At 63.0% G+C, this 25,768-nt stretch overlaps 1 protein-coding gene across 1 annotated transcript; it reads right to left on the minus strand.

Moving 5' to 3' along the window:
- Positions 1-1,370: 1,370 nt before the first annotated feature.
- MECP2 (methyl-CpG binding protein 2) lies at positions 1,371-25,651 on the minus strand. Its single transcript, XM_077840221.1, has 3 exons — positions 25,601-25,651; positions 3,199-3,504; positions 1,371-2,523 (listed from the first exon to the last, which is right to left on the minus strand). Exons 1-3 carry the CDS (start codon positions 25,633-25,635, stop codon positions 1,497-1,499), a joined length of 1,368 nt encoding a protein of 455 aa, XP_077696347.1. The 5' UTR covers positions 25,636-25,651; the 3' UTR covers positions 1,371-1,496.
- Between the last annotated feature and the right edge of the window lie 117 nt (positions 25,652-25,768).

Here is a 25,768-nt window from a genome sequence, read left to right on the forward strand (position 1 = left end):
ATTGCAATGAGCAGGGCTCAATTCTTATTTTAGCTACCACTGGGGTTAATCTGGAGTCACCTCGATTGCACTGAGGGCAGGGCCAGATTTTGATCTCAGCTCCCAGTCCGGAGTCACCCTTGATTGTAAAGAGGGCAGGGCCAGATTCTAATCTTAGCTCTCTGTGATCAATCTGGAGTCACTCCCAATTGCAATAGGGACAGGGCTGGATTCTGATTTTAGCTCCCCTGCGGTCAATGCAGGGTCACTCCTGATTGCAATGGGCCAGGGCTGCGTTCTGATCTCAGCTCCCCTGCAGTCAATCCACAGTCACTCCCAATTGCAACGGGTACAGAGCTGGATTCTGATTTTTGTTCCCCTGCAGTCAATGCAGAGTCACTCCTGATTGTAATGGGGCAGGGCTGGGTTCCTATCTGGTGGAGTCGTACCGCATTGCCATGAACAGAACAGAACTGAGCCTCTGGTGTATTTCTCTCTTGGCCGCAAGCTTTGAGCAGAGGGGAGCGGCCCCTCCCCATTTCACTCACCTTGGGGAGGAATTTATTGTAACCCTTTGTGTCCATCATTAAAAAAAAAAAGGCACAGCCCTCCTTGGGGTTTTTTTCAGCGAGGTTTTCCCTTCCCGTCTGCTCCTGCCTGCCTGGCAGTACAAGCCACGCCCCTGGGGCTAGGTGGGGGGCAGCTGGGGCTGGGGGAGAGCACAACCATGAATGGAGAGCCCTGGAGTTCCCCCTCCCAGACCAGCCCCATTATAAACCCGCTGATGTGCAGGGCTTTGCCCTCCCCGCCCCCCCGGTACCGATCCAAGAGTTACAGGTAGTTTCACGCATGACCCCCCACCCCGGCCGGCCAAAGGCTGGTTAGTGCAAATGGTTTCCTAAGCTAGTAACGTTGAGAAAGAAGTGGAAGAACGTTGTCGTTCCTCGGCCCCTCCGTCCCGGCCCCCCCACCCTGCGGGAGGAACAGGCTCTGAGTGCCCCCGCTGGGGAGAGGGGCTGGTTCCCCCTCACTCACACACACTACGTGGGCCCTACTAAAACGAACACGGATCGATACTGGAGAACGGACGACGACGTTGCATGGCACTGGAGAGGGAGAGGGGGATCTACACACACGGTCCCCCCCTTCATCCCGCCTGGTGGGGGGGGGTATTCAGGAGCTGGGGGGGCAGCCCCACCGAACAGCTGGCCTGGTCAGTAGTATACGCAGCAAAGCATCTAGGAAGGAGCTGGGGGGGGCACCCCTCTCTTATAGAAAAAGTGCAAAGTGGCTTCCAACCCGGGGGGGAGGGGGGTTTCCACGCCCCTCACTGTGCTTCTTGGTATTAAAAACGGGGAGGGGGGAGAACTGGGGGGGGGTGGAAGCCAGGGGGGCGCCGTGGGGCAGGGGAGGTGCTTTGCCGGAGCCCTACCCGGGAGCAGCTGCCTCTCGTCTTGGGGGGGTGTGTGTGTGTGTCTGTCTGTCCGTCCATCCCGCTAGCCGTGGGCCGCCCAAAGTCAGCTGACACGCTCCGAGACCGGCGTCCTGGTATCCACGGCCTCGTCCCTGCTGCTGGGCCGGGGCAGGGCGGCGGGCGGGGGCGCCGAGGAGGAGGTGGACACAGCGTCTTTGCGCTCCCCTTCCCCTCGGTGTTTGTAGAGCGCGGCGGGCGGCTGAGTCTTAGCCGGCTCCTGGGGGCAGCCGTCACTCTCCGGCTGCCCCTTGCTGCTCAAGTCCTGCGCCTCGGGGGGGCTCACGCTGTCCTTGGGGCTGGGGGGGGGCCGGGCCAGAGGCTCGGGGGGCGGCTGGTGCGGGGGGTGGGGCGGCTGTGGCTCCTTCCGGCTGGGGGAGGGGGAGGCGGGGGCAGCATGGCCCCCTCGCCCCTTGGGGCTGCTCTCCTTGCTCCGGCGCCCGGGACGGGGCCCCTTGGGGCTGCGCTCGGGGGGCGGGGGGGCCACCTCCAGGGCCACGGCCTCGCGGGTCTTGCGCTTCTTGATGGGCAGCACCGTCTCCTGCACGGCCTGGAAGGACGGCTCCTTCACCACCTTCTTCTTGGCCTCGGCCACTGCTGGCCCCACGGGCCCCGCCGCCACCCCCGGCTTGCGCCCCCGCTTCTTGGGCAGCGTCTGGGGGTCCGACTCCAACTTCCGCTTGCGCCCGGGCCGCCGCCCGCCCGCCCCTGGGGCCGCTGAGGTGGTGGCCGAGCCCCCCGCCCCACCGGCGCCCCCTGGCGGCCCCGGCTGGAACGGCATCTTGACCAGCAGCTTGCCGGAGCTCTTCTCGATCACCCGCTTGACCTGCACGCCCTCCGAGGCGGCAGCCTTGGGCCGGGCCGAGCCGCTGCCCTTGGGCCTGCCCCGCCCGCGCCCCGTCCCGGGGCCCTTCTGAGCTTTGGCCTTCTTGGGGGGCCTCTGCTCTCGCCGCGAGGGGCTGCCCCGACCTGTCACTGTGAAGTCGAAATCGTTGGGGTCCAGAGAGGTGTCTCCTACCTTTTCGAAGTAGGCGATGAGCTCCACCTTGGAGCGGAAGGCCTTGCCCTGGGGGCTGCAGGGTCAGAAGAACAAGGGTTAATAGGATTCACCCCCCCCAAAACGGGCAGAAGGAAGTGGGTGAGCAGGGGATCCCTCACACCCTGCCCGAGACAGGAAGGGGGGCTGATGACAGCCCCCCCAGAACACCAGCTCTGGGGGCTCAGTTCCCCCAGCTTGTCCTGCTGCTGCTCAGCAGGGGATTGGGGGAGTCTGGAGAAGATGTGGGGGACACATGGGGGGCCCCACCATCCAGGGGGCTCTGGCTTCAGCTCTTGGGGATTGAGAGTCCCAGAGGCCTCATGCGCTTGTGTCTTTTGCCAGCCAATGGGCAAGGCTGGGAGCTCGGGTCTCTCCAGGGGCGTCTTTAACCGGACCCCATGGTGATACTGTAAGTCCCAGCAGACATTGCTCAAAGCAGCACTGCATGCTGGGGGCTGTAGTCCTGCCCCGCCCCCACTAGAGGCCAGTACATGCTGGGACCCATAGTGCCCCTCCCCCCACCAGAGACCCAGTGCACGCTGGGAGCTGTAGTCTCCCTCCCCCCACCAGAGACCCAGTGCACGCTGGGAGCTGTAGTCCCCCTCCCCCCCACCAGTGACCCGGTGCATGCTGGGAGCTGTAGTCCCCCTCCCCCCACCAGTGACCCGGTGCATGCTGGGGGACGTAGTCCTGCCCCTGCCCCACTCACTTGATCAGGTAGACATCGTACTTTCCCGCTGAGCGGCCTGACTTCCTCTGCTTGAGCTTGCGCGTCCAGCCCTCAGGCAGCGTGGGGTCGTCGTACATGGGGCCGCGGTCCCGGATGATGGAGCGCCGCTGCTTGGGAGAGGCCGAGGCCTCGGGGGCCGCCGGGGCGGCCCCGGCTCCTTCGGACGTCTCCGCCTTGCCCGCCTCGGCCGGCTCGGCTTCCCTCTGCTTCTCCTTCTTCATCTTTTTGGCCTTTGGGGACTTGTCCTTGAGGCCCTGCAGATTCTGGTCCTCAGATTTTTCTTCCCTGGGGGGGATCAAAGAGACGAGTCAAGGCCGGGGGGTGTATCTGGGAGGACCCCCAGTCAACTCCCCCTTAAATATCCCCCTGGCTCCTGGGCCCACCCAGGGGTGTGTGTAGCCTGGTGTAACCCCGATCTCGGTCTGGGGGTGTCTGTGCATTGCCTGGTGCGACCCGATCTCGGTCTGGGGGTGTCTGTGCAGCACCCGGCATGACCCCGATCTCGGTCTGGGGGGGGCCGGGTGTCTGTGCAGTGCTGGTGTGACCCCGATCTCGGTCTGGGGGTGTCTGTGCAGCACCCAGCATGTCAGGGGGTCCTGATCGCTGATGCTCCCACAACAGTTACACACCCAACAGTGAGCCAGAGGATGGGCCTGGGCAGGCCCCAGCCGGCTGGAAGGAAAGCCTGGACCACCAGTGTCTCCTGTTTCACCCGCCTGCGCCCAGACTCAGAGCTCAGTCCAGCAGCAGGGAACGGGGCAGGCGTCTTTCGGCAGAGGGGTCTATCAGCCAGAGGGCAGGACGGGAACCTCTGACTGGCAGCAAATAAGGTGTCGATTTATAACGAGAAAGGGGGAACTGATCTCTAAGAGCAGCTGATTTCAGGACTCACTCGGATTCCCAAAATCTTGAGTGGACGTGGCTTCATTAGCCTGTTTTTCGACAGAACAGATCCGGGCAGGAAATCACTGGTCAGTCCAAACTGAAACGTCTGGACGTTTTCGACTGAGAAGCCTTGAAATGAATCATTTGGACTCTCTCATTTCAACACAGTCAAAATAACAGATTGTAATATCACTAACTCAGCCGCGACACAGAATAGGCGTGTTTTGTACGATAGGACGTTCTGCCGTCCAAACCAAGCACCCAGGGAGATTCTAGCTGGAGGCGCCCGCTGCCTTTCTCCGAGTTAAGACTTTCAGATATTACAGTGGATACGTTCTATTCAACAACATGCTGTCGATGCTATGAACTCTTTTCTATGCTGTGTTTGACATCGCAAGGCTCCAGCAAGGTTTGGGAGTCTTCTTTTATTTCGCTTTGTTTAGGCTTCAGAGACTGTTTCTATCCTAGCTCAAGCCCCTGCTGTCGCGTAGGCATACCTGGGAAAGTTAAAAAGAGCCGAAAATGGCTGAGAACTTAAAGCTGGTCCATTGCAGGCTGCTAACGGCAGCGCTGCCCGAACCTGGCATTAGTCTGAACAACGAGTGCTCAGCCCTGCCCGGAGCTTGTCCCGTCACTTTACGCTGACTCACCAGGGGCCCTCGAAGCGTCAGGCCCCCCCCCACGCACAGGTGACAACCTGGCAACCCTCCCATAGCTTCACAGGACACGTATAAAATGTTTTGACATCAACAGCCGTCAGTCCGATAAGGTCAAAATGTGCTAGACTCTTATTTTGCTTCGTTTAGACTTTCAGATCTCCTATTTGTACATATTTTATTTCAATTATTTACAAGATTTATGATGTTTTCACATTATAGAAACAAACCTACTGAATAAGGTTAAAGCCTTTTCAACTCATTTCATTCAAACTTTTAGATTGTATAGTTATATGTACAGTCTATATTTCATATATTCTATTGTGGTATATTTGAAATAAAACATTTGAACATCAAAATGAAACTACACAGTAACTATGTTTAAACTACCGGTTCATTTCCTTTTCTTTAGACTTAGGTGACTAAATGGTGTCTAGTTTAACGTGTACATTTAGACTTTCAGAGAAGATCAACCTATTTAGAGAGTTAAAATGGGCATTCAATATTTTATATTATATTGTTTTGACATAATCTAAACAAAATGACAAATTAAGGTAAAATGGCTTTAGACTTATCAGAAGATTAACTTTAGTACTGGTTTATGTTTATGAATATTTATATCTAACATTTTATATGATCAAAACCATTTGATAAGGCAAAAATGTTTCACTTAGACTTATTTGAATTCTTTTTCTTTACAATTGTAATGTTCTATTTTACAGCTATTAAATATTTTTATAACTGCTTAATACATGACAGCATCAAAATATTCAATAAGGTTAAAACATTTCATTAGTAGACTAGTCATTTTTACATGGTTATATTTTTATATCTATAGATTTAATATTTTATATCAAACAACTTGAGAAGGTAAATGTGTTTTGTTTAGACTTATATGAGAAAAATATTCATTTTAATATCTTCGTTTTACATATCGTTAATTCTATTTTATGTAACCATTTTCTGAGATTGAAATGACTGGATATTTCCAAATTGACATTTTTCAGAATTTCTGTGGCCACGTCAATCTGTTTCGGAGGTCAAGCCCTGCTTCAAGTGGGCTGGATTTCCCACGGGACACCAACCCCGGTTCGTGGCCAGGTCCAGCCACACGTTACGGGGTGGATGCTGGGTTGCTGGCCATGGAGTGGCAGCTGGGCTGATCCAAGGAACAGAGGTGATGGAGCTCCTGAGAGGACAGCGAGCCTAAAACACAGGCTGAGGGGGGCTGGTGGCTCCCCGAAGTACCTCAGGGAGGGACACGCGCTACTGCAGCTGAAGGACAATGCTGACACAAGAACAAATGGGGCAAACTGGCCACGGATGAAGGAGGCGGGGCCCCCGCAGGTTTCCAGCCCCGAGCAGGAGCGGGGCAAACGAGAACGCGGTGTGAAGGGTAACCTCGAGGACACATTCTCCAGTCCTCCGTTCTCGGCTCTGGCGTGTTTCATTTCTGCTGAGGTCTCCCCGCCTAAATCAGCAGCAAACCCAGCTGCCGAGATAAATGCAGAGGAGGCGGCTAGGGAGAAAAGAGGAACTGTCTCGCTGCTCCAAGCTATAATTAACACTGTGCCCCCCCCCCATGTTGGTAAACAACAGACGCCTGCTGCCGCTCCGCTTCCTGGAAACCCCGTGGCGAAACGGGAGCCCCTGGCGCGACGCTGAGGCGGAGCAACGCCCCTCGGGCCCGGCGCTGCGGATTCGCCATACGCCAGGGCTGGGGGGTCAGGGCCAGCAGGCTCAGAGCCGCATTCTCACATCAGCCCCGAGCCCCGAGACGCACACTGGCAGGTGATCTACGGCTGGGGGCATGGCATAATTCATAAACTTAGTCACCCACTCGCGAGGCGGGGTTTGAGCATGTGGGACGGGGGGTGACTCCAGCAGGATCCCATTTTTATAGATGGGGAAACCGAGGCACAGAATCTGCCCCTGTGTGGGGTTCTAGGGGCTCTGCGCCATACTCTCCACCAAACTGCAAGCCAGTCAGTCAGCCTAGAGGGATCAGACAGAGGGGACAAGTCCAGCAGGGAGAGACGCGCTCCCAAGCCACAGGCGGGCCCCCAGCCCTTGCTCTGGGCACCTCCGTGGCCAGTTGCCACCGGCCGGAAGCCAAGGGGGCCCAGCTGGCAGAGAAGAGAACAAACCATGGCTGGCTCAGTTCCCCCTTTAAAGAGGAAGCTCGGCTCATCAGCACACCTGGGCGGATGCCGTGGGCTACATCCAGGCCAGCTGCACCCGCTCACTGCGATCGGCACAGGCTCTTGGCAGACTCAGGCAGGGGCCTGCGTCCTCCTGGAAAAGACAATTTCCGACTTGCAGTACGTGGCCACGAGTCTGTTTGGGGAGGAGGTTTGTCCTTCCCCTTAACGAGACGAGCCTAATGCCAGCACTCCGATGCTGCATGCTTCCTGGCTGGTTGGGGCTGTATTTGCCTCAGACCCTCTCTGCAATGTGGATGATGCTAGCCAGCTCTGCCCCAGGGTGGGTGCATCCCAGCGGGGCCGGATGCGTGTGGGGAGGTCGCTCCGCCCCAGAGGCGGCTGCATCTCAGCAGGACCGAGTGCACGGGTTGAGGCCACTCCAGCTCAGAGTGGCTGCATCTCAACAGGGCCGGGCATATGAAGGGGGGATGCTCCGCCCCAGAGGTGGCTGCCTCTCAGGGTAGAATGAAGCACTTGGCCTTCCCTCGGCTTAGCCCCCTGGGGGACAGGGAAACCCTTGACAATTGTTCATCACAGGCATGGCCCTGCACAGACACCTGGCCAGCTGGGGGCTGATGGGCTGGGCACTGCTACCCCGCACTGGCGGTTAGCACAGCAGCCGGGATCAGGGTCCCGGTGCACCAACACTTTCCCTCCCCCCGTTCACCCATGATTGGGGCCCCCGGTGGCTGACAGCAGTGTTGGGGCTCGGGGGGGGGGGGGGGGGCAGGGGTCTTGCCCCAGCCCCGCTCCAGGGATCACAGTGACTGGCACATCTGGGGCTAAAAACAGCCCCAGGGGAAGTCTTATGGCAAATGTTCCCCACAAAGCCAGCAGGATCCATTGGCGGGGGGGCAGGGACACAGCTAATGATGCCTGCTCGCAAGCCCCCACGCAGCGTCCCCCCCTCATTGTGAGGGATACAAATTCCCCCAGCCCGAGATCAGGCCCCCACAGCACGGCGGTGAGCGACGGGCCCTGCCCCGAGGAGCTCGCAGTCTAACCCTCAGAGGAGGGCAGAGGGATCCGGGGCAGGGCCGGGAATGGAACCCTGGCGTCCGGTGTCCCAGCCTCGGCCTTTCCCCTCTCGGCGGCGCTGGGGGGCTGCAGCCAGGCCCAGCCTCAGGGCAGGGGCCAGTGCAGTGCCTGGCATGACGGGGAGCCCAACCCTCCAGGGTCCCTGGGAGGTGGTGCTCGGTGGTGGACCCCACTCCTTTGGGCCAGCCAGGGAGAAACGCGCCCCACGGCCAGCGCGGAGCCCAGCCAGGCAGAGGTGAACGCTGCCGACTGCCCCCTCCAGCAGTTCCCCCGACGGGCACATGGTGGCGCTCGGGGCTCACAGACCAGCTGGCTCTGGCCGACACCAGCTGGGAGTGCCGGGCCGCAGCCCTCCCGTTAGACACCAACTTCCCACCATTCCCTGGGGGGGGCCCACTGGGCACTGCGGGGCCCCCCCAGGCTGAGATCTGAGCATGCTGGATGCTGCACAGACCCTGACCAAGATGGAGGCTCCCCCCCCAAAACAGGAGCCACAGAGACACCCCCCCAACCAAAATCAGAGCCCCCATATGCGCCAGGCACTGCACAGTGCCCCTGAGCTCAGTTCGGGGGGGGGGGTCTGTGCAGCCCCCAGCGTGACGGGGACCTTGAGCTCGATGGGGGGGGAGGGGAGTTGGGGACCCTGAGCTTGGTTCAGGGGGGCCTTTGTGCAGTGCCCGGCGTGACGGGGACCCTGAGCTCGGTTGGGGGCAGGGGGTGTGCAGCGCCCGGCGCGACGGGGACCCTCATCTCCGATCCCGCACGTGATACTGGAATCCAAATGACCTCACGTCCCCACATGGAAGCCCAGCCCGCGTCCCTTGGCCTGGAGCAGAGCAGCAAGAGGCTGCAAGGAGGTGGGTTCTCCGGCTGGGAGGGGAGCGGGGAGCCGCGAGAGGGAAGCGCCCCATGCAACCCGGGCGGGGGCGGCAGGGGGGGACAGACGGACGCAGACACACCCTGCACTTAGCGACGCAACAGAAGCCAGCCAGATCCTGGCCGTATCTTGAGGGGCCCGTCCGTTGGCACGTGGGCACCACTCTTCACTTCGGGCGAACGCGCTGCGGCCCATGATGCGGAGCCAATTGCAGACCTGTGGCCCCTGGACCCGCTGCCGTCATCCCAGGGATCCGTAACCACAGCCCAGTGGTTCTCAACCTGGGGGCCAACTAGGTCTCCGATTTCCAAAGGGGGCCGTACCTCCAGCCGAAAAGCTTTCGGGGTCCGCAAACGACAAAAGGTTGCAGACCCGGCTCCCGAAGCGCGCGGAAGGGTTCGGTTTTTGTCGCGGACCGTCGAGTTCCACGCACAGACGCAGACGGAGGAGAGAGATCGTCCCCACGACAAGCACACGGACCGGCACTGGAAGGACACTTACTTAGTGTGGTTTCACGGTTAGACGGCTCCAGCTCTTTGAATTTCAACATCTGGCACTACAGAACTGGTGTCTGACTCCCCCGCCCCCAGTTCCTGCGTCTGGGACAATTTAAAAGGATAACCCTCAATAGCATAACCCCCAACAATCAAATTCTGTCAACCCAGTGACAGCCGGAGAGCTGGGGCCCAGGGAACTAAACTTGAGATGAGAACTGCCAGGTGCTTGGGTCAGCAGGGCCATTGGGGGTGCTGGGACCCCAGTCAGCCACAGTGCAGCGGCCTGATGGCAGAAAGAGCGTGGGGCCAGGACGCTGAGCTGGGGAGCTGTGCTTGATTCCTGGCTCTGCCACACCCCCTTGGGTGCATCTCCCTGCCCCGTCCTGGGGGGCTGTGCAGAGTCCCACACAAGGAAGGGCAGGGGGGTCTGTGCAGCGCCCCATGCAATGCCCCCCCCCCCCGCGTTCAGGTTGAGGGGGGCTTTGCAGAGTCCCACACAAGGGAGGGCAGGGGGGTCTGTGCAGCGCCCCGTGCAAGGAGACCCCCAATTCCCCGTGCCGTCCCTCCGATCCGTTCCGTGCAGAGACGCGATGCTCGGCTGCGCCAGGCCGCGGAGGATTCCCACACAGCTCCTGCCACCTCCCTGGAGCAGCGGCGCAGACGGGGGGAGAAAAGGCCGCACGGCCCCCCGGGAGACGACGGGCTGAGGGAAGCCGACCCGCCGCACACGTGCAGTGCCCTGGCATTCAAGAAAGGAGGCACTCTGCTAACGAGCCGAGTGGGGGGGGCAATTAGGGCTCCCCGGACAGAGGCTGGGTGTGGATGGGAGCAAGCGCCGGCTGCGGCCCGACGGGCTGGGGCGTGTTTCGCCCTCCCAGGCACTGGGGCTTTGCTGAGGCGGCAGCTGGAGCCCCCCAGCTCAGGCCCCGAAGCAATCCCCGAGCCGCACTGCTGTCAGCCCCCCATGCCAGCGGGGCCGGGGGTGGGGGGGGTGGGAGCCAGGTCGCCACGGAGACCAGTTCTTTCAGCAATGACCCTGGGGCAGCCTCTCTCCATCCAGATCCTGGAGCTCCATCCCGGGAAATTCCCAGCCCGGACGCCTGGGTTCCCCTCCTGGCTCTGCCCCAAGAGAACGGTCCTTCCTGTCTCCTGCGCTTTGCCTGGGCTCTTCAGACGGCGGCTGCTCAGAAGATGGGGGGCGGCCCCTTCCCCAGCATAGCAGGGCCCCAGCCTCGGTTGGAAGGCAGCTGGTCAGCTTGGCCTGAGGGGGGGAGGGGGGATCTCATTCGGGGGTATCTGTGCAGCGCCCCACATGATGGGGGTCCCCTGATCGCACTCAGGCGGGGCTGGTGCTATTGTCACCCAACTCACCAGGTCGGTAAGACGCTCCCCAGCTTGGCACAGGTGGGGGGCGGGACAGAAGGGCTCACTGACCCCCACCTGACCAGGGTCAGCCACTGCGCTGACTGACCCCCACCCCAGCCTGAGGAGCAACACAAGCGTGTCCCCCCCTTTCATTCTCTCCACAGAGGTGAGAGCACGGAGGATAGAACCCAGGAGTCCTGCTCTAACCAACTAGACCCCCACCCAGAGCTAGGGGAGAACCCAGCAGTCTCAGCCCCCCGGGCTTCTTCTGCAGCTCCTGAGAGCCCCAGCCCAGGCCAAGAACCTCACTGCGCTAGGCGCTGTACGGGAGCGGTCGCTCACGGTGATGGGAGGCGGCTATAAAAAGGGCCAATCCCACCCTAGGAGGGTTTTCCAGGAGAGCTTGGGAAGTACTGATGCCGTTGGCCCTGGGAAGAGCCTCATCTGGAATCCCGGGCCCAAATTCTGGACACCCCAGAGGACTGCAGACTGGACAGGCCCAGGGCCAGGCGGCCAGGAGGGCCAGGGGAACAGAGGGCTGATCTTACGAGAGACTTGTGAGGACGAGCAGGACTTGGGTAGCCTGAACCAAAGACAGAGGCAATCTGGTAGCCCTCCGGAAATTTCGTGAAGGAGGGGGGTGCCCCAGGGCAGGGGACGAACTAGTTGATCCAAGAATAGAGGGGGATAAACTGGCCAGGGACCAGCCGGTCTGAAAACGGGAAGGTTTCTAACTGTCGGGTCTAGGAAGAGCCGGGGGAAAACATCCTCACCCGCTGGAAGCTGGATACGTTTATTGATGAGGGGGCCTCAGTGAGCGAGGCCAATTCCAGTCCTGCTCTCCCACATCGGGATACCCTGGCACTCGTTAAATCAGTAACGGCATCAAGCCAGACAGGTGCAAGAGATGTCTAAGGAAGCTCAGCCAGACGCCTGCCTTGTTCCCGTAACGCTTCCCACGGTCATGGCGCCCAGCAAGCGCTTGCCGCGTGGCTTTAAATACAGAACCATGACCCGTTCCTTTGGCCAAGGGGTCCCATGCGATGGACCCCAGGTAAGAACCGCTCCCCAGGGCTCTGGGGAAGTGGTGGACTGAATCTGGATCTAGACGCCAGGCCAGAAGGGATCTGATCACCAGCTGGACCTCCTGTATAGCACACGTCAATCCAGCGCACCCAGACTGCATCTTGCATTTCTTCCCGACAGGCTTCCAGCCTTGGAGGAGAAGCTGGAGCGCCTGCCGACAACGGTAACGCAGAGATGAATTCAGCCTCTTCCCAGGGCTGGCCACGGCGGAGGGGAAGAAACCCACCCCACTGGTGCACGTTGGCCAGCCCTGGATTGCTCCGGCCACATTCCACAACAAAACCACCAGTGCTCAGCTCACAGAAACCTGGACCCGGACCGAGAGGCGCCCATTCCAACCCGAACCTGCCCTACGCCTCCGGCACTCGCTCTTCAGTACTTCAGTGGCTCCTGTAATCCTAGGGTCTGAGCCCCTCACAATCCTTAATGGATTTATGAGAGTCCCGATGGAACGTTTTGCCCTCAAAAATGCTGTTTTGTCAAAAAGAAAACTTTCCACAAGAGCATGTTGATTTGATGACGTTTCATCTGTGGGGCAAGGAGAGGGGGCTTGAAACAAAGCATTTCAACCCCAGGGGAACAGCTACCTGTCTCATTCTGAAATGTACTTTATGTTCTAAATTACAGATGGCTCCATTTTTCATTTCAAAATGTATTTTAGTTTATATTCTAAATTATAATATAAGATCCAATTTCAACTGATTTTAATTGGAACAAAACATTTTTGACCTTATAGGAATATTTCAAGGTTATTTTATGTTCTAGATCATAACAACGTATGATTTAAAAAATCGAAAAGGTACCAAATCATTTTGACCTGGTGAGAGCACTCTGATTTCAGGTCTGCTCTGCGGAAGGAAAAATCGAACGCCCAACTACAAACTGGGAAACAACGGCTAGCTGGGGGTTAGAGCAGATCCCAAATCACACGTGAGCCACCAGTGCGAAGCAGTTGGGAAAGGGGCTAATACCGTTATCAGGAGTGCCAGACGTAGCCCTCCGGAGGGAACTGTCCCACTCTGTGCGGTCTCACCGGAGTAGTGTCCAGTTCTGGGCACCACATGTTAGGAAGGATATGGACAAATTAGAGAGAGGCCAGAGGACAGCAACAAAACCGATCAACGGTTTAGCAAACCTGCCCTGTGAGGAAAGGTTAAAACGCTGGCATGTTTCGTCTGGAGACCAGAGGACTGAGAACAGCCTTCAAATCCATTAAGGGCTGTGATAAAAAGGATGGGGATCAATTGTACTCCATGGCCACTGACTGTAGGAAAAGAAGCAATGGGCTTAATTCGCAGAAGGGAGCCGAGAGTAGATGCTAGGAAATGCTTTGTAACTCTGACAGCTCAGCTCTGGAATCAGCTGCCACGGGAGGTTGTGGGATCCCCAATGTCAGGGGTCTTAGGAACAGCTGGACAAACCCGTCAGGGATGCTCTGGGTTTCCTTGGTCCTGCTGCAGGGCTGCACTAGATGACTTGGCAAGGTCCTTTTCACTCCTACCTCTCAGTGATTCCATGATTTTTCATGTAGGGAATAATTTGATTGTATATTCTGAACAATACAATATACGCTGTAAATCGGAAGGAGACTTTTCAACCTCGGGCCATTTCAATCGTTCATTTTCCAATGTATCGTAGTTTGTATTCTAAACTATAATAAAAGACAACTGAAAAATGTTGAAATCCAAAGGAGACATTTTGATTTCATCAGAACGTGTCCATTCTTCATTTCTCTAGTTATTGTATCAATGCAAAGGAACAATTAAAAAGGTGAAAATCGGAACAAAACATCAGGACTTGATCGGAACGTTCCAACCAACCCGGGACAAAGCAATTCCCAAATTCCGTTTGGTGGAAACCTGCTGCTGTCTTACAACAAGACCAGGTTTCAAGATGGTGGAATTTCCCGCAAACCAGAACCTGAGGCTCCTGCTGGAGCCCTGGATTTCTCCCCGCACGCCCCAGGACGGACACCGCTGCAGAACAGCGCCCGGCTGTCCGAAGAGACAAAGCAACTTGTTTACGCAGGAAGCCTGCAGCGTCTAACAGACGCGGGCCGGCCTCCCAGGCCAGGGCTGACTCACCGAGCGTGTGCAGCGCCTGGCGCACGAAGGCCCCCCGGTCATAAATCTCGACTACCCAGCGTCAGGCCTGGATACCATGGTGATACCACGACCAAGTTCTAGTAGTGGTAGTGAGGCAGTGGGGTCTTGTCAGAACTCCCGGGTTCTTTTCCCGGCTCTGCCAGTTGCTGTGTGACCTCGGTCAGCTCACTTCCCTGATCTGTGCCTCAGTTTCCCATCCTGCTGCTTTGTCTGTTTAAACTATCTGCTCTTCGGGGGGAGGGCAGCACTCGGCGCTGCTCGTTTGCCCTAATTCTGCTGATTGGCTTTTCAGCTGGGGCATGAAAACGCCCAAGGGGCTGAGCCTCGGGCCCTCGGCAAGGCGTCGTTCCTCGGCTGCTAGCGTGGCGTTTCCCCGACTGGAAAGGGCGGCTGTACCTCACAAGAGTGACTCAGTGACATGGCGTCAGGCTCGCTCCCTGGGCGGCCTTTCAACTCAGCCACGAGCTTGCGCCCCCGGCAGAGCGGCCGGAGCTGCCCAGGTGCAGGAGCCGCGGGGACCTGATCTGGGAAGCCCACGCACCGGCAGCTGGGAGCGCAGTGCGGCAAGGACGGTAAGATACGACTGGCCGGGGCTTTAAACTTTTCCTTCCTTCCCGCTGCACCCCAGGCAAAGCTGAGGCCTGCCTTCCACACGCCTGGCTCAGAGGGCTCCTGCGAGTTACTTGGCACCTGAACGGTGGGCCCAGGTGCCTCCACGTTTTCGGGGTGCCCGACTTGAGACCCCTTTGAAAGGGCCCTGGTCACTGGCCCTCTGAAAAAAGGCCCCTCTGGGCCCAAAAGATAAAGACATCTAAAATCACTCATTTTTAAAACCTCTGCATACGTGTCCCTCTGAGGAGAGACCGGGGACCCCCCTGCATCAAGTGCCGCACAGATCCCCCCCCAAAAAGACTGGGACCCCCTGCATCAAGTGCCGCACAGACCCCCCCCGACTGAAACTACCCCCCCCCAGCATGCTGGGAGCTGCACAGACAGAAATTGGACCCCCCCACACTCTGCCAGGAGTACCACAGACCCTGCCCTCCACTGAGATCAGGGCTCTTCCTATGACACAGACCCCCCCCGCAAGATCTGACCTCCCCTTCACTGCACTGGGCTCTCCAACCTGAACAGTCCTCGACCTAGTTAATTATCAACCAGACGAGGCAAAGAGTGGGGAAGGGAAACTGAGGCCTGGGGTGGGGCAGGGACTTGCTCCGTCACCCAGCAGGGTAGAGGCACAAACTGGGAACGAGCCCCTTGTCAGTGACGTGGCCTGCATGTGGAGTCACGCGGGACCTCTGCGGGCCACACAGAGAAACCAAAGGGCGTCCTCCACGCGGGGCAACCTCACCCAGCCAGCCACGCCGTGGTCAGAGAGCTGCCCTGAGGGCCAGATCCGGCTCCACAGGCTGGAGACCTGGATGAAACTGAACAAGCCTGAGGGGCAGCCAACTAAGGCAAAAACCAACCAGACCCTCCCGCTGGTTAGAAAACAGAGCAACAGACCCCACAGCCCACTGCCGGAGCCCACCACCAGGCAGGAAGGAGCTTGGCTAATTGCTTGGCAGGGGGCTGTCCCGCGCAGACCGCGGGGTCCTGCCCACCCGGGACTCATGCTGCGCCCCCCCTCCCCAAAGAGCAGCGCTGAGCAAATGGCAGCATTGTGAGGGGAATGTCACCAGGCCCCCGGCTGCAATCGGGGGACCCGCCATCTCCGCTGGGAGCCGCACAGACCCCCCCTCCCCCCGCCGGCTGCAATCGGGGGACCCGCCATCTCCGCTGGGAGCCGCACAGACCCCCCCTCCCCCCGCCGGCTGCAATCGGGGGACCCGCCATCTCCACTGGGAGCCGCACAGACCCCGCCCAGCTGCGATAAAGGGACCTGCCCTCCATGCTGGGTGCTGCACTCCTTGGCTGCGATTGGGCACTCTTTTGCATCAGGCTCCCCAAACAAGCCTGGGGACCCCTGTTCATGCCAGGGCACACAGACCACGCCCGAGATTGGGGGGACCCCTCTGCACTGACCTTCACCTATGCTGAGATTCAGGGGCTCCTCGACTGTTCCGGCCAGTTTGCCAAAGGTCCCAGGGCAACTCGGTGTCAGACCCCCGAGCCTGGCAAAGCCAGACTCAAGTGCGGCGCTTTCCGAGCAGCGAGAGACATTCCCAGTGACCCAAAGCCGAGGGGCTGGCAGACGCTGTCCCAGCACAGAAGGCGGGAGAAGTCTTCCTTCCCCACCCCGTAGCCAGCTCAACGGCCGCTCGAGTCACACTCCCCTTTTCAGCAGCTTGGGCAATTCCTCGCCCACAGAGAGGGACAAACTAAAGCATCCCCAGGCCTTTTCCGCCAGCAGCTTTTTAAAAGTCCAGGCGGAGGGCTCACAGCGAGGGGCAGGGGCTCACTTCGCCGCGGAGGGGAGCGTGTGGGCGTGGCGGGTGTCCAGAGGAAAGCAGGCACAGAGCGGTTTCGAGAGGGTGCCTGCGATCAACGTCAGCGGCAAAGAGGAGTCTGGTCCTGCGGATCGGCGCCGAAAAGGGGCCTCTGCACAGAGCAGTCAGGGAGAGTGAGACACAGCCGCCTGAGGGCTGGGCTGCCAGGAGAGGGCAGGAGGGGAGCGGTGCGCGCACTCGTGGGCGGGAATCGTGCGAGCAACGTGCTCAGACACGGAGCCAGCGACGGGAGGGGGCTTTCTGCCCATGCCGCCCTGCCTGGGGACACCTGGCTGCCAGCTCCAGCCACTTCCTCAGAGCACAAGTCCTTTACACCTGACTCTTGGAGAAGAAAGAAATGCGGGGGGTGAGGGCGCTTGACATGCGTGCGCGCCCCACTGCCCCCAACTAAACCCCAGCGCCAAATCCCCCCATCAACTCAGGCAGGACACACTCTGCCCCTGGGGGACCGGCCTCACTTCCCTCCGGTAACCATGGCATTTCTGCAAGTCTCAGATTCCGACGGGCTGGATCCCGGGTGGCGACAGTCGGCCGGAGCCCCGCCGGAGGCGACGGGCCAGATCCCGGGTGGCGACAGTCGGCCGGAGCCCCACCAGAGCCGGATCCCGGCTGGCGACAGTCGGCCGGAGCCCCACCGGAGGCGACGGGCCGGATCCCGGCTGGCTACAGTCGGCCGGAGCCCCACCGGAGGCGACGGGCCGGATCCCGGCTGGCTACAGTCGGCCGGAGCCCCCACATTAAGTTACAGCCATTTGGTCGGCCTGCAACAGCTGCAAGATCCAACCTGTAGATTTGAAGATATTTAACTTATTGTCTGAACTTAACTTCTGCATCACCCAGGCTGCAACTCCGTGGTGGCAGGCACCTACTTCATCCTCCAACGTACAGGAGGAGAGTCAAGGCCCTTCGCTGAACTACCTTCCAGTTTGCATGGGCTGGCAGCGATGTTGCGGGTACCCTAGCCATGTCCCAGCTCATGGCAAAGCCTCAGGTGCGACCCCACCCTGCTGCAGCCTGACCCCATAGATCACCGGCTTTAACTCTCAGAGGGATGGATTTGAGCTGCCAATGAAAAGCACGGCCTAAAACCCCCCTCGTGCCACATGTGTGACTAACTAGGCCCGGTGCTAACCAGAAGCAGGCCATGTGTCACGCTGCAAACTGGTCGAGGAGCCGAGTGAGCTCCCGTTGCCGCTCCGGGGCAGTGGCCACCCTGGGCTTCGCAGCTGAGAAGGGACTTGCAAGCTGAACACCTGGGGCCGGGAATTCACTGGAGTTTGCCAGGACGCAGGCATGCTCTCCGTGGTCCGGGCTCTCCGCCTTGCTGCACCAGGCAGCGCAGGCATCCTCCGGCCGAGGCTGGGGTCCCCATCAAGCCACGCACCACACAGCCCCTCTCATCTATAGCTGGGATCCACACTGCACCAGGCACTGTGCAGAACCCCCCATGTCTGGTCCTGGGGTCCCTGTTGTGCTGGCTGCTGCATAGACCCCCCCGTCTGAGGGCTCCGGGGTCCCAGCATTGCACCAGGTGCTGCACAGACCCTGACTGAGATCAGAGCTGCACACACCCACCCGCCTCGTGCGAGGTGCTGCACAGATTCCTGCCCCGGGGTGAGATCAGTGCTCACCCACATCCCCGACACTGCACGGACACCCCCTGGAAGAGACTGGGACCCCCCCATCACGCCAGGCGCTGCACAGAGCTATGAGAGACCACCCCTGACCCAAAGATCTGCCAGTCTCAGGAGGAAAGGAAGGGCCGTATCCCATCCTTCAGCGTCTCAGGGACACGCTCTAGTGGGACGAGTGAGACTGGCCTGCGCAGCAGCTCCAACGCCTGGGGCCTTCCACTGCCATAAATAAAAACAATTAATGCTTGAGGCCATTAGCGGGGAGGGCAGGGTCTGGTATAGAGGGGCCCTGATCTCAGTTGGGCAGTAGGGTATCAGAGAGACAATGGGGCTGGGCACGGGGGTCTGCTCAACACCCGGCACACCGGGGGGCCCCCCGACCTGGGTTGGGGCCCGTGCAGCGCCCGGCACACCGGGGGGGCCCCCGACCTGGGTTGGGGCTCGTGCAGCGCCCGGCACACCAGGGCACATTCTCAGTCGTGAGCGCTAAGCCCCCCGTGACACAAATCCGCCATAAAATCGTAACCACACGAATGCCACTGTATACGCTGGCTGAGTGAACCCAGTGCAGCAACTTCCACGCCAAGCAGGGACAAGTGTTCATTTCAGGATGAAACAGACAGCGTGCAGGAAGGTGAAATTCTCCGCCCTGAGACCTGGGTCAGGGAAGTGACTCAGCGGAGAGGCCAGGGCGAGAACCCAGGCATCCTGCAGCCCGGCCCAGCGCCAACATTTCAAACAAGTTTCACTTTCTGCTCCCTGCCTCTCCCTATGGCAGAGAGCCGGTTCGCAGCCGCACCGGACCCGAAGCTGCTATTTGCAGAGGAAACTTACAAAAGAATTTTAATATCCTGCTTTCAAACCCCTCAAACTCACAGATTTCAGGGGATGGGGGAGCAAAGGAACACGTCTCCCGTGCTGCCGCATCCAAGCGTTGAACGCCAACGCCGTGCAGGGGCGGGAAGGGCTCTCTCAGAGCACCGGGGTGACGGACAGATCCGACCCAACAGACGTGGTGGGCTCGAGGTAAACACGAGTTAAAGCGCTTTGCGATCCAAGCTGGTTCCAGCCTGGTTTTCACAAGGGCGGACTGAGATCACAGCTGGGCTCGAGCCCTGTGTCGCGAGCGAAAAAGGAGGGGCTTGTGAATGGCGGCTGGGCTCTTGGGGTTTCCCTGAGAACTCCAAAGCAGCAGGCCCCAGCCCCGAGCCATCTGAGGCTGCACTTGTGGACGTTCGCAAGAGGCTTGCGGAGTCAGGCCTGATTTCCTACCTCCGACTCGGTCCAGCCGATCCCAAACCACTCTCTATACGATACTTTCACACAGCGACAGATTTTGACGCCTGCCTCGGGAACCCCCTGGGCTGTGTTTGCCACCGCACCTCGTAGGAGCTTCTTCAGATTCACAAATGAAAAAGACCTGGTCACGGTGAGAGCAGAACGGGACTCTGGCCCAACAAAGTTCACGGAGGCGACGAGAACAAACCCTAAGCTCTGGGCACAAATTGGAGCACCTTCTACCAAGCCAGCCTCCAAACTGCTGGCTCCTGGAGCAGAGAGAAAGGTGTCCAGCTGTGGCCACCCCGACCGCACACGGAGAGTGCCGGACGGATGAAGATCCCCCAGCAATCCAGACAAACGGCACAGGGTGATCCCCTGCAATAAAGACACACCAGCACCGGCTGCACAGCACAGAGGAGGGACCGTTCGGCAGCCCTTCAGCCTCCAAAAATATAATCTCCGCGTCCCGGCCAAAACCACCAGAAGCCTGGTTTTATCTGCTGCGTACTGGGCTCCCGCAGCTCACCTGCCCACCGCTGGCGAGGGGGCTCCACCCTCCAGTGCCTGCTCCACACCCTCGATGCACCAAGAGTGCCGTTAACAAACCAACGTACGCCAGGTGGCTACCCCCTAACGCACGCACTCTTAGCGATCACTGCTATTACAGCCGTCGCCAGAGGGAGGCCCCTGTTGTGCCAGGCAAGCCCGCACTAACCGAGATTGGGGTCCCCCATCAAGTCAGATGATGGATGGGCTCCTCTCAACAGAGATTGGGGGTCCCCTCATTGCTGCTGACAAACATCGGGGACCCTTTTCACACCAGGCTCAACACACCTCAACCTGGATCGGGGCCCCCCCATCGTGATGGGCATCCCTGATGGGAGCCCGTTGCTCTGGGCGGGTCCCAACCCACCTAACTAGCGTAGCCAACTCTTGGGAATTCATCACAAGTCTCGCGACACGTCGTGGGTTTTCTCCCCCAAAGCCCCAGCTCCTGGGGTCATTTGAGTATGGGCAGAATGTCAGACTTCAATTAATTTCCAGGGCTCACAAGTCTGGAGAAATCCTCGAGAAACCTGACCCCCAGCAGTACAAACCCTCAAAAGCCCCATATTTGGGCAGGGGCAAAAGAGTTTGGGTTTTTTACATGGATCTGGTTTTTGGTACATTTGGGGTAGACACCAGGAAAGCTGCAGCGTATACCCCTGCTGAGAGAGAGACAGCAAACATCCCACCAGGAATGCAGCTGCTGGCCCCTGTTTGTGCCTCTCAGGGACGGGATGTAACATTTCAATGACCTCCCTTTCAAACTCCCCTTAAGAGCGTGTGGCGAACATGGGCTGGAGGGGGGGCCAATTGATGGCTCCTGCTTCGGGGGTTTTGCCAACTGCTCTCCTTTAGTGCTCCCTAAGCTGTTGTGAGTGGCTGGACTTCTCACGGCCCAAAGAAAGCACGGCCCTGCCCATCTCGGGCACTTGGGACATTTTGCCAATGCTCGGATCCCTTCTCCAAAGGCATTAAAACCCCAGGGGCCTAAGCAAGCAGACAGAGTGTCACGCTAACAACTAATGGGTCTGGCTCAAGGGTCTCTGCACAGCCCAGCCCTGGGTGTTAAAACCAGGATCCCAGTTATAACAGCCTCTAGGCCCTTTGAAGCCCTTCTCACGCAGTCCTGACCCGTCACCATCAGCACTTCAGCTGACCAACTGGTTCCTCTTTGGACACCGCAGACACAGCGTCAAGACGTAACTCGACATCAAAACGAAACAGATGCAGACAGCTAGGGGCTGGTCGGCAGGTTTTTGCCAAATAAGAGATCAGTCTTCATAAAACCGGGCTTCCACAGCCAATTCATGTCCTTTCCCTTTCAAAAACCACCCTGCCTGTAACCATTTCCTCCTGATGCAGCTTCATGCAAGTTCCCAAAATGCCAATTCACAATATTTAAGCTTAACGGTCGCATGGGAGTGAACATCTCTTCACGCTCCCAGCACGAAAGAACAGCTTCTTACATGATCTTCCGCCAGTCGCATCGATGCTCAACATTTATCCCATGTTCACTAATTAAAGCGGGACAGAACGACACAGTCTCAGCCCCACAGAGCTTATAACGTGTGGCAAAAGTGTGGGAAGCGCTATGCATTACCACCCAGATCTGGGCCCTTGGTACAGACTATACGTTAATTCTGCCTCGATTACACACATTGCCCGATTCACCAGACCCTGAGTAACCCCAGCTCTCAGGTAATCCAGGTGGCTCGTGCTAGCTGCGAGCGTAACTCCTATTGCACTCTCAGAGTAAGTTTCTCCCCAGAGACGGGTGCTTTCCTGTCTCCACTGGAGATCCCGGCTCCTGTATGCCCGATTCCGACGCCATGCACGGAGCGAGAATTCATGTCCTACGAGTGTCACACTCAAACAATCCCCTCCTGCAAAAACCCCTGCGATTTTGTTGGGTAAACAGCGATCCCGTCAGGACCGGCGTGGGAGGTCATCCCCATGCTACACAGAAGTGTGGGGAAAACCAGTGGAAGAGGAAGCCTGAAGCCAGGAGACCGGGGTGAACAATTTGTGCCCAAGGAGGGAAATGCCATGAAGCGGACAGGGCTCAGGCGACGGTCTGCACGGAGATCACCAGAAGGGCTGGTGGGAGTGCAGGGGGACAACACGGCTGGGACGCTGCAGGAGTTGGCATCAGATGGATAGTGCTTTGGTGCTTGGAACTTGACGCTGCCCGGCAATAATGCCTTAGCGTGAGCGTGCCGCGACATCCTGGGGAGGTGAGGCGTTTGCAGAAGCATGCAGGCCACGGCACTTTGGGCCCGTGGTGTGGCAAGGGAGCTGGCAATGAGTGAGGCTGGGGGGGCATCGCAGGACTTGATGTGAAAGGGAATCGGGCAGCAACATAGTGCCCGGGAGGGACAGGAGCTGTTGGCGTGAGCCAGGCCGTGCAGCACCACATGCAGTAGTGGGGGGCATGGCACGAGTGGGGGCACGATAGTGCCAAGGAGGACTGGGCCGAGGGGATTGGCGCGGGCCGGGCCGGTTGGCGCGAGCCGGGCCGGGCTGGGCCGGGGGGCTTGGCGCGAGCTGGACCGGGCCGGGCCGGGCCGGGCCGGGCCGGGGAGGTTGGCGCGAGCCGGGCCGGGCCGGGGGGGTTGGCGCGGGCCGGGCCGGGCCGGGCCGGGCCGGGGGGGTTGGCGCGGGCCGGGCCGGGCCGGTTGGCGCGAGCCGGGCCGGGCCGGGCCGGGGTGGTTGGCGCGAGCCGGGCCGGGCCGGGCCGGGCCGGGGTGGTTGGCGCGGGCCGGGCCGGGCCGGGCCGGGCCGGGGGGGTTGGCGCGGGCCGGGCCGGGCCGGGGGGGTTGGCGCGGGCCGGGCCGGGCCGGGGGGGTTGGCGCGGGCCGGGCCGGGCCGGGGGGGTTGGCGCGGGCCGGGCCGGGCCGGGCCGGGGGGGTTGGCGCGAGCCGGGCCGGGCCGGGCCGGGGGGGTTGGCGCGAGCCGGGCCGGGCCGGGCCGGGGGGGTTGGCGCGAGCCGGGCCGGGCCGGGCCGGGCCCGGGGGGGTTGGCGCGAGCCGGGCCGGGCCGGGCCGGGCCCGGGGGGGTTGGCGCGAGCCGGGCCGGGCCGGGCCGGGCCCGGGGGGTTGGCGCGAGCCGGGCCGGGCCGGGCCGGGCCCGGGGGGTTGGCGCGAGCCGGGCCGGGCCGGGCCGGGCCCGGGGGGTTGGCGCGAGCCGGGCCGGGCCGGGCCGGGCCCGGGGGGTTGGCGCGAGCCGGGCCGGGCCGGGCCGGGCCCGGGGGGTTGGCGCGAGCCGGGCCGGGCCGGGCCGGGCCCGGGGGGTTGGCGCGAGCCGGGCCGGGCCGGGCCGGGCCCGGGGGGTTGGCGCGAGCCGGGCCGGGCCGGGCCGGGCCGGGCCCGGGGGGTTGGCGCGAGCCGGGCCGGGCCGGGCCGGGCCGGGCCGGGCCCGGGGGGTTGGCGCGAGCCGGGCCGGGCCGGGCCGGGCCGGGCCGGGCCCGGGGGGTTGGCGCGAGCCGGGCCGGGCCGGGCCGGGCCGGGCCGGGCCCGGGGGGTTGGCGCGAGCCGGGCCGGGCCGGGCCGGGCCGGGCCCGGGGGGTTGGCGCGAGCCGGGCCGGGCCGGGCCGGGCCGGGCCCGGGGGGTTGGCGCGAGCCGGGCCGGGCCGGGCCGGGCCGGGCCCGGGGGGTTGGCGCGAGCCGGGCCGGGCCGGGCCGGGCCGGGCCCGGGGGGTTGGCGCGAGCCGGGCCGGGCCGGGCCGGGCCGGGCCCGGGGGGTTGGCGCGAGCCGGGCCGGGCCGGGCCGGGCCGGGCCCGGGGGGTTGGCGCGAGCCGGGCCGGGCCGGGCCGGGCCGGGCCCGGGGGGTTGGCGCGAGCCGGGCCGGGCCGGGCCGGGCCGGGCCCGGGGGGTTGGCGCGAGCCGGGCCGGGCCGGGCCGGGCCGGGCCCGGGGGGTTGGCGCGAGCCGGGCCGGGCCGGGCCGGGCCCGGGGGGTTGGCGCGAGCCGGGCCGGGCCGGGCCGGGCCGGGCCCGGGGGGTTGGCGCGAGCCGGGCCGGGCCGGGCCGGGCCGGGCCCGGGGGGTTGGCGCGAGCCGGGCCGGGCCGGGCCGGGCCGGGCCCGGGGGGTTGGCGCGAGCCGGGCCGGGCCGGGCCGGGCCGGGCCCGGGGGGTTGGCGCGAGCCGGGCCGGGCCGGGCCGGGCCGGGCCCGGGGGGTTGGCGCGAGCCGGGCCGGGCCGGGCCGGGCCGGGCCCGGGGGGTTGGCGCGAGCCGGGCCGGGCCGGGCCGGGCCGGGCCCGGGGGGTTGGCGCGAGCCGGGCCGGGCCGGGCCGGGCCGGGCCCGGGGGGTTGGCGCGAGCCGGGCCGGGCCGGGCCGGGCCGGGCCCGGGGGGTTGGCGCGAGCCGGGCCGGGCCGGGCCCGGGGGGTTGGCGCGAGCCGGGCCGGGCCGGGCCCGGGGGGTTGGCGCGAGCCGGGCCGGGCCGGGCCGGGCCCGGGGGGTTGGCGCGAGCCGGGCCGGGCCGGGCCGGGCCCGGGGGGTTGGCGCGAGCCGGGCCGGGCCGGGCCGGGCCGGGCCCGGGGGGTTGGCGCGAGCCGGGCCGGGCCGGGCCGGGCCGGGCCCGGGGGGTTGGCGCGAGCCGGGCCGGGCCGGGCCGGGCCGGGCCCGGGGGGTTGGCGCGAGCCGGGCCGGGCCGGGCCGGGCCGGGCCCGGGGGGTTGGCGCGAGCCGGGCCGGGCCGGGCCGGGCCGGGCCCGGGGGGGGCCGGGCCGGGCCGGGCCGGGCCCGGGGGGGGGCCGGGCCGGGCCGGGCCGGGCCCGGGGGGTTGGCGCGAGCCGGGCCGGGCCGGGCCGGGCCGGGCCCGGGGGGTTGGCGCGAGCCGGGCCGGGCCGGGCCGGGCCGGGCCCGGGGGGTTGGCGCGAGCCGGGCCGGGCCGGGCCGGGCCGGGCCCGGGGGGTTGGCGCGAGCCGGGCCGGGCCGGGCCGGGCCCGGGGGGTTGGCGCGAGCCGGGCCGGGCCGGGCCCGGGGGGTTGGCGCGAGCCGGGCCGGGCCGGGCCCGGGGGGTTGGCGCGAGCCGGGCCGGGCCGGGCCCGGGGGGTTGGCGCGAGCCGGGCCGGGCCGGGCCCGGGGGGTTGGCGCGAGCCGGGCCGGGCCGGGCCCGGGGGGTTGGCGCGAGCCGGGCCGGGCCGGGCCGGGCCCGGGGGGTTGGCGCGAGCCGGGCCGGGCCGGGCCGGGCCGGGCCCGGGGGGTTGGCGCGAGCCGGGCCGGGCCGGGCCGGGCCCGGGGGGTTGGCGCGAGCCGGGCCGGGCCGGGCCGGGCCCGGGGGGTTGGCGCGAGCCGGGCCGGGCCCGGGGGGTTGGCGTGACTTGGGGGCGGGGGGGGCGTTGTCAGGTGGGAGCCAGGCTGGTCGGCACGGGGGGGGGGCGGGGAGGCTGCTTTGCACGAGCCCGGCCGTTGGCATGGCGGGGGGCGGGGGTCGGTAGCGCGACAGGGTCAGGTTGGCGCGAGCTGCCCTTTGACCTCCCTCCCCCCCAGCTTCTTCCCTCCGTCCCCAGGTGAGGGGCGGCCCCGCCCCGGGAAGAGGGGGCCGCTGTGACGCACTCGGGACCCCCCGGGCGCGCGCGAAGGGGAGGAGGGACCGCCGCGAGCGGGAAGGAACCAACGGCCGCAGCCCCCCGCGCGCGCTCCCCCTCCTCTCCTGGCGCGGGGCCCGCGGGATGGGCCCGTCCGACTCCCCCCCGCGCGAGGGGGGCGAATGGGCCCGTCTCCGCCTCTCCCCGCCCTCCCCCAGCCACTCACAATCTCTCCTCGTCTCCGCTCGGCGCCGCCGCCATTTTCTTCGCAGCGAAGAACCCGCGGGGAGTGAGGGGGGGTGGGGGGGAATAGACCGAGCCGGAGAGGAAACCCGGAGCGACCGGCTCCGCCCCTCCACTGCCATTGGACAACGAAGCTGTCGCTCACCGTGCC

The sequence above is a fragment of the Eretmochelys imbricata genome, chromosome 23, assembly GCF_965152235.1.
Source record: "Eretmochelys imbricata isolate rEreImb1 chromosome 23, rEreImb1.hap1, whole genome shotgun sequence".
NCBI lineage: Eukaryota > Metazoa > Chordata > Testudines > Cheloniidae > Eretmochelys > Eretmochelys imbricata.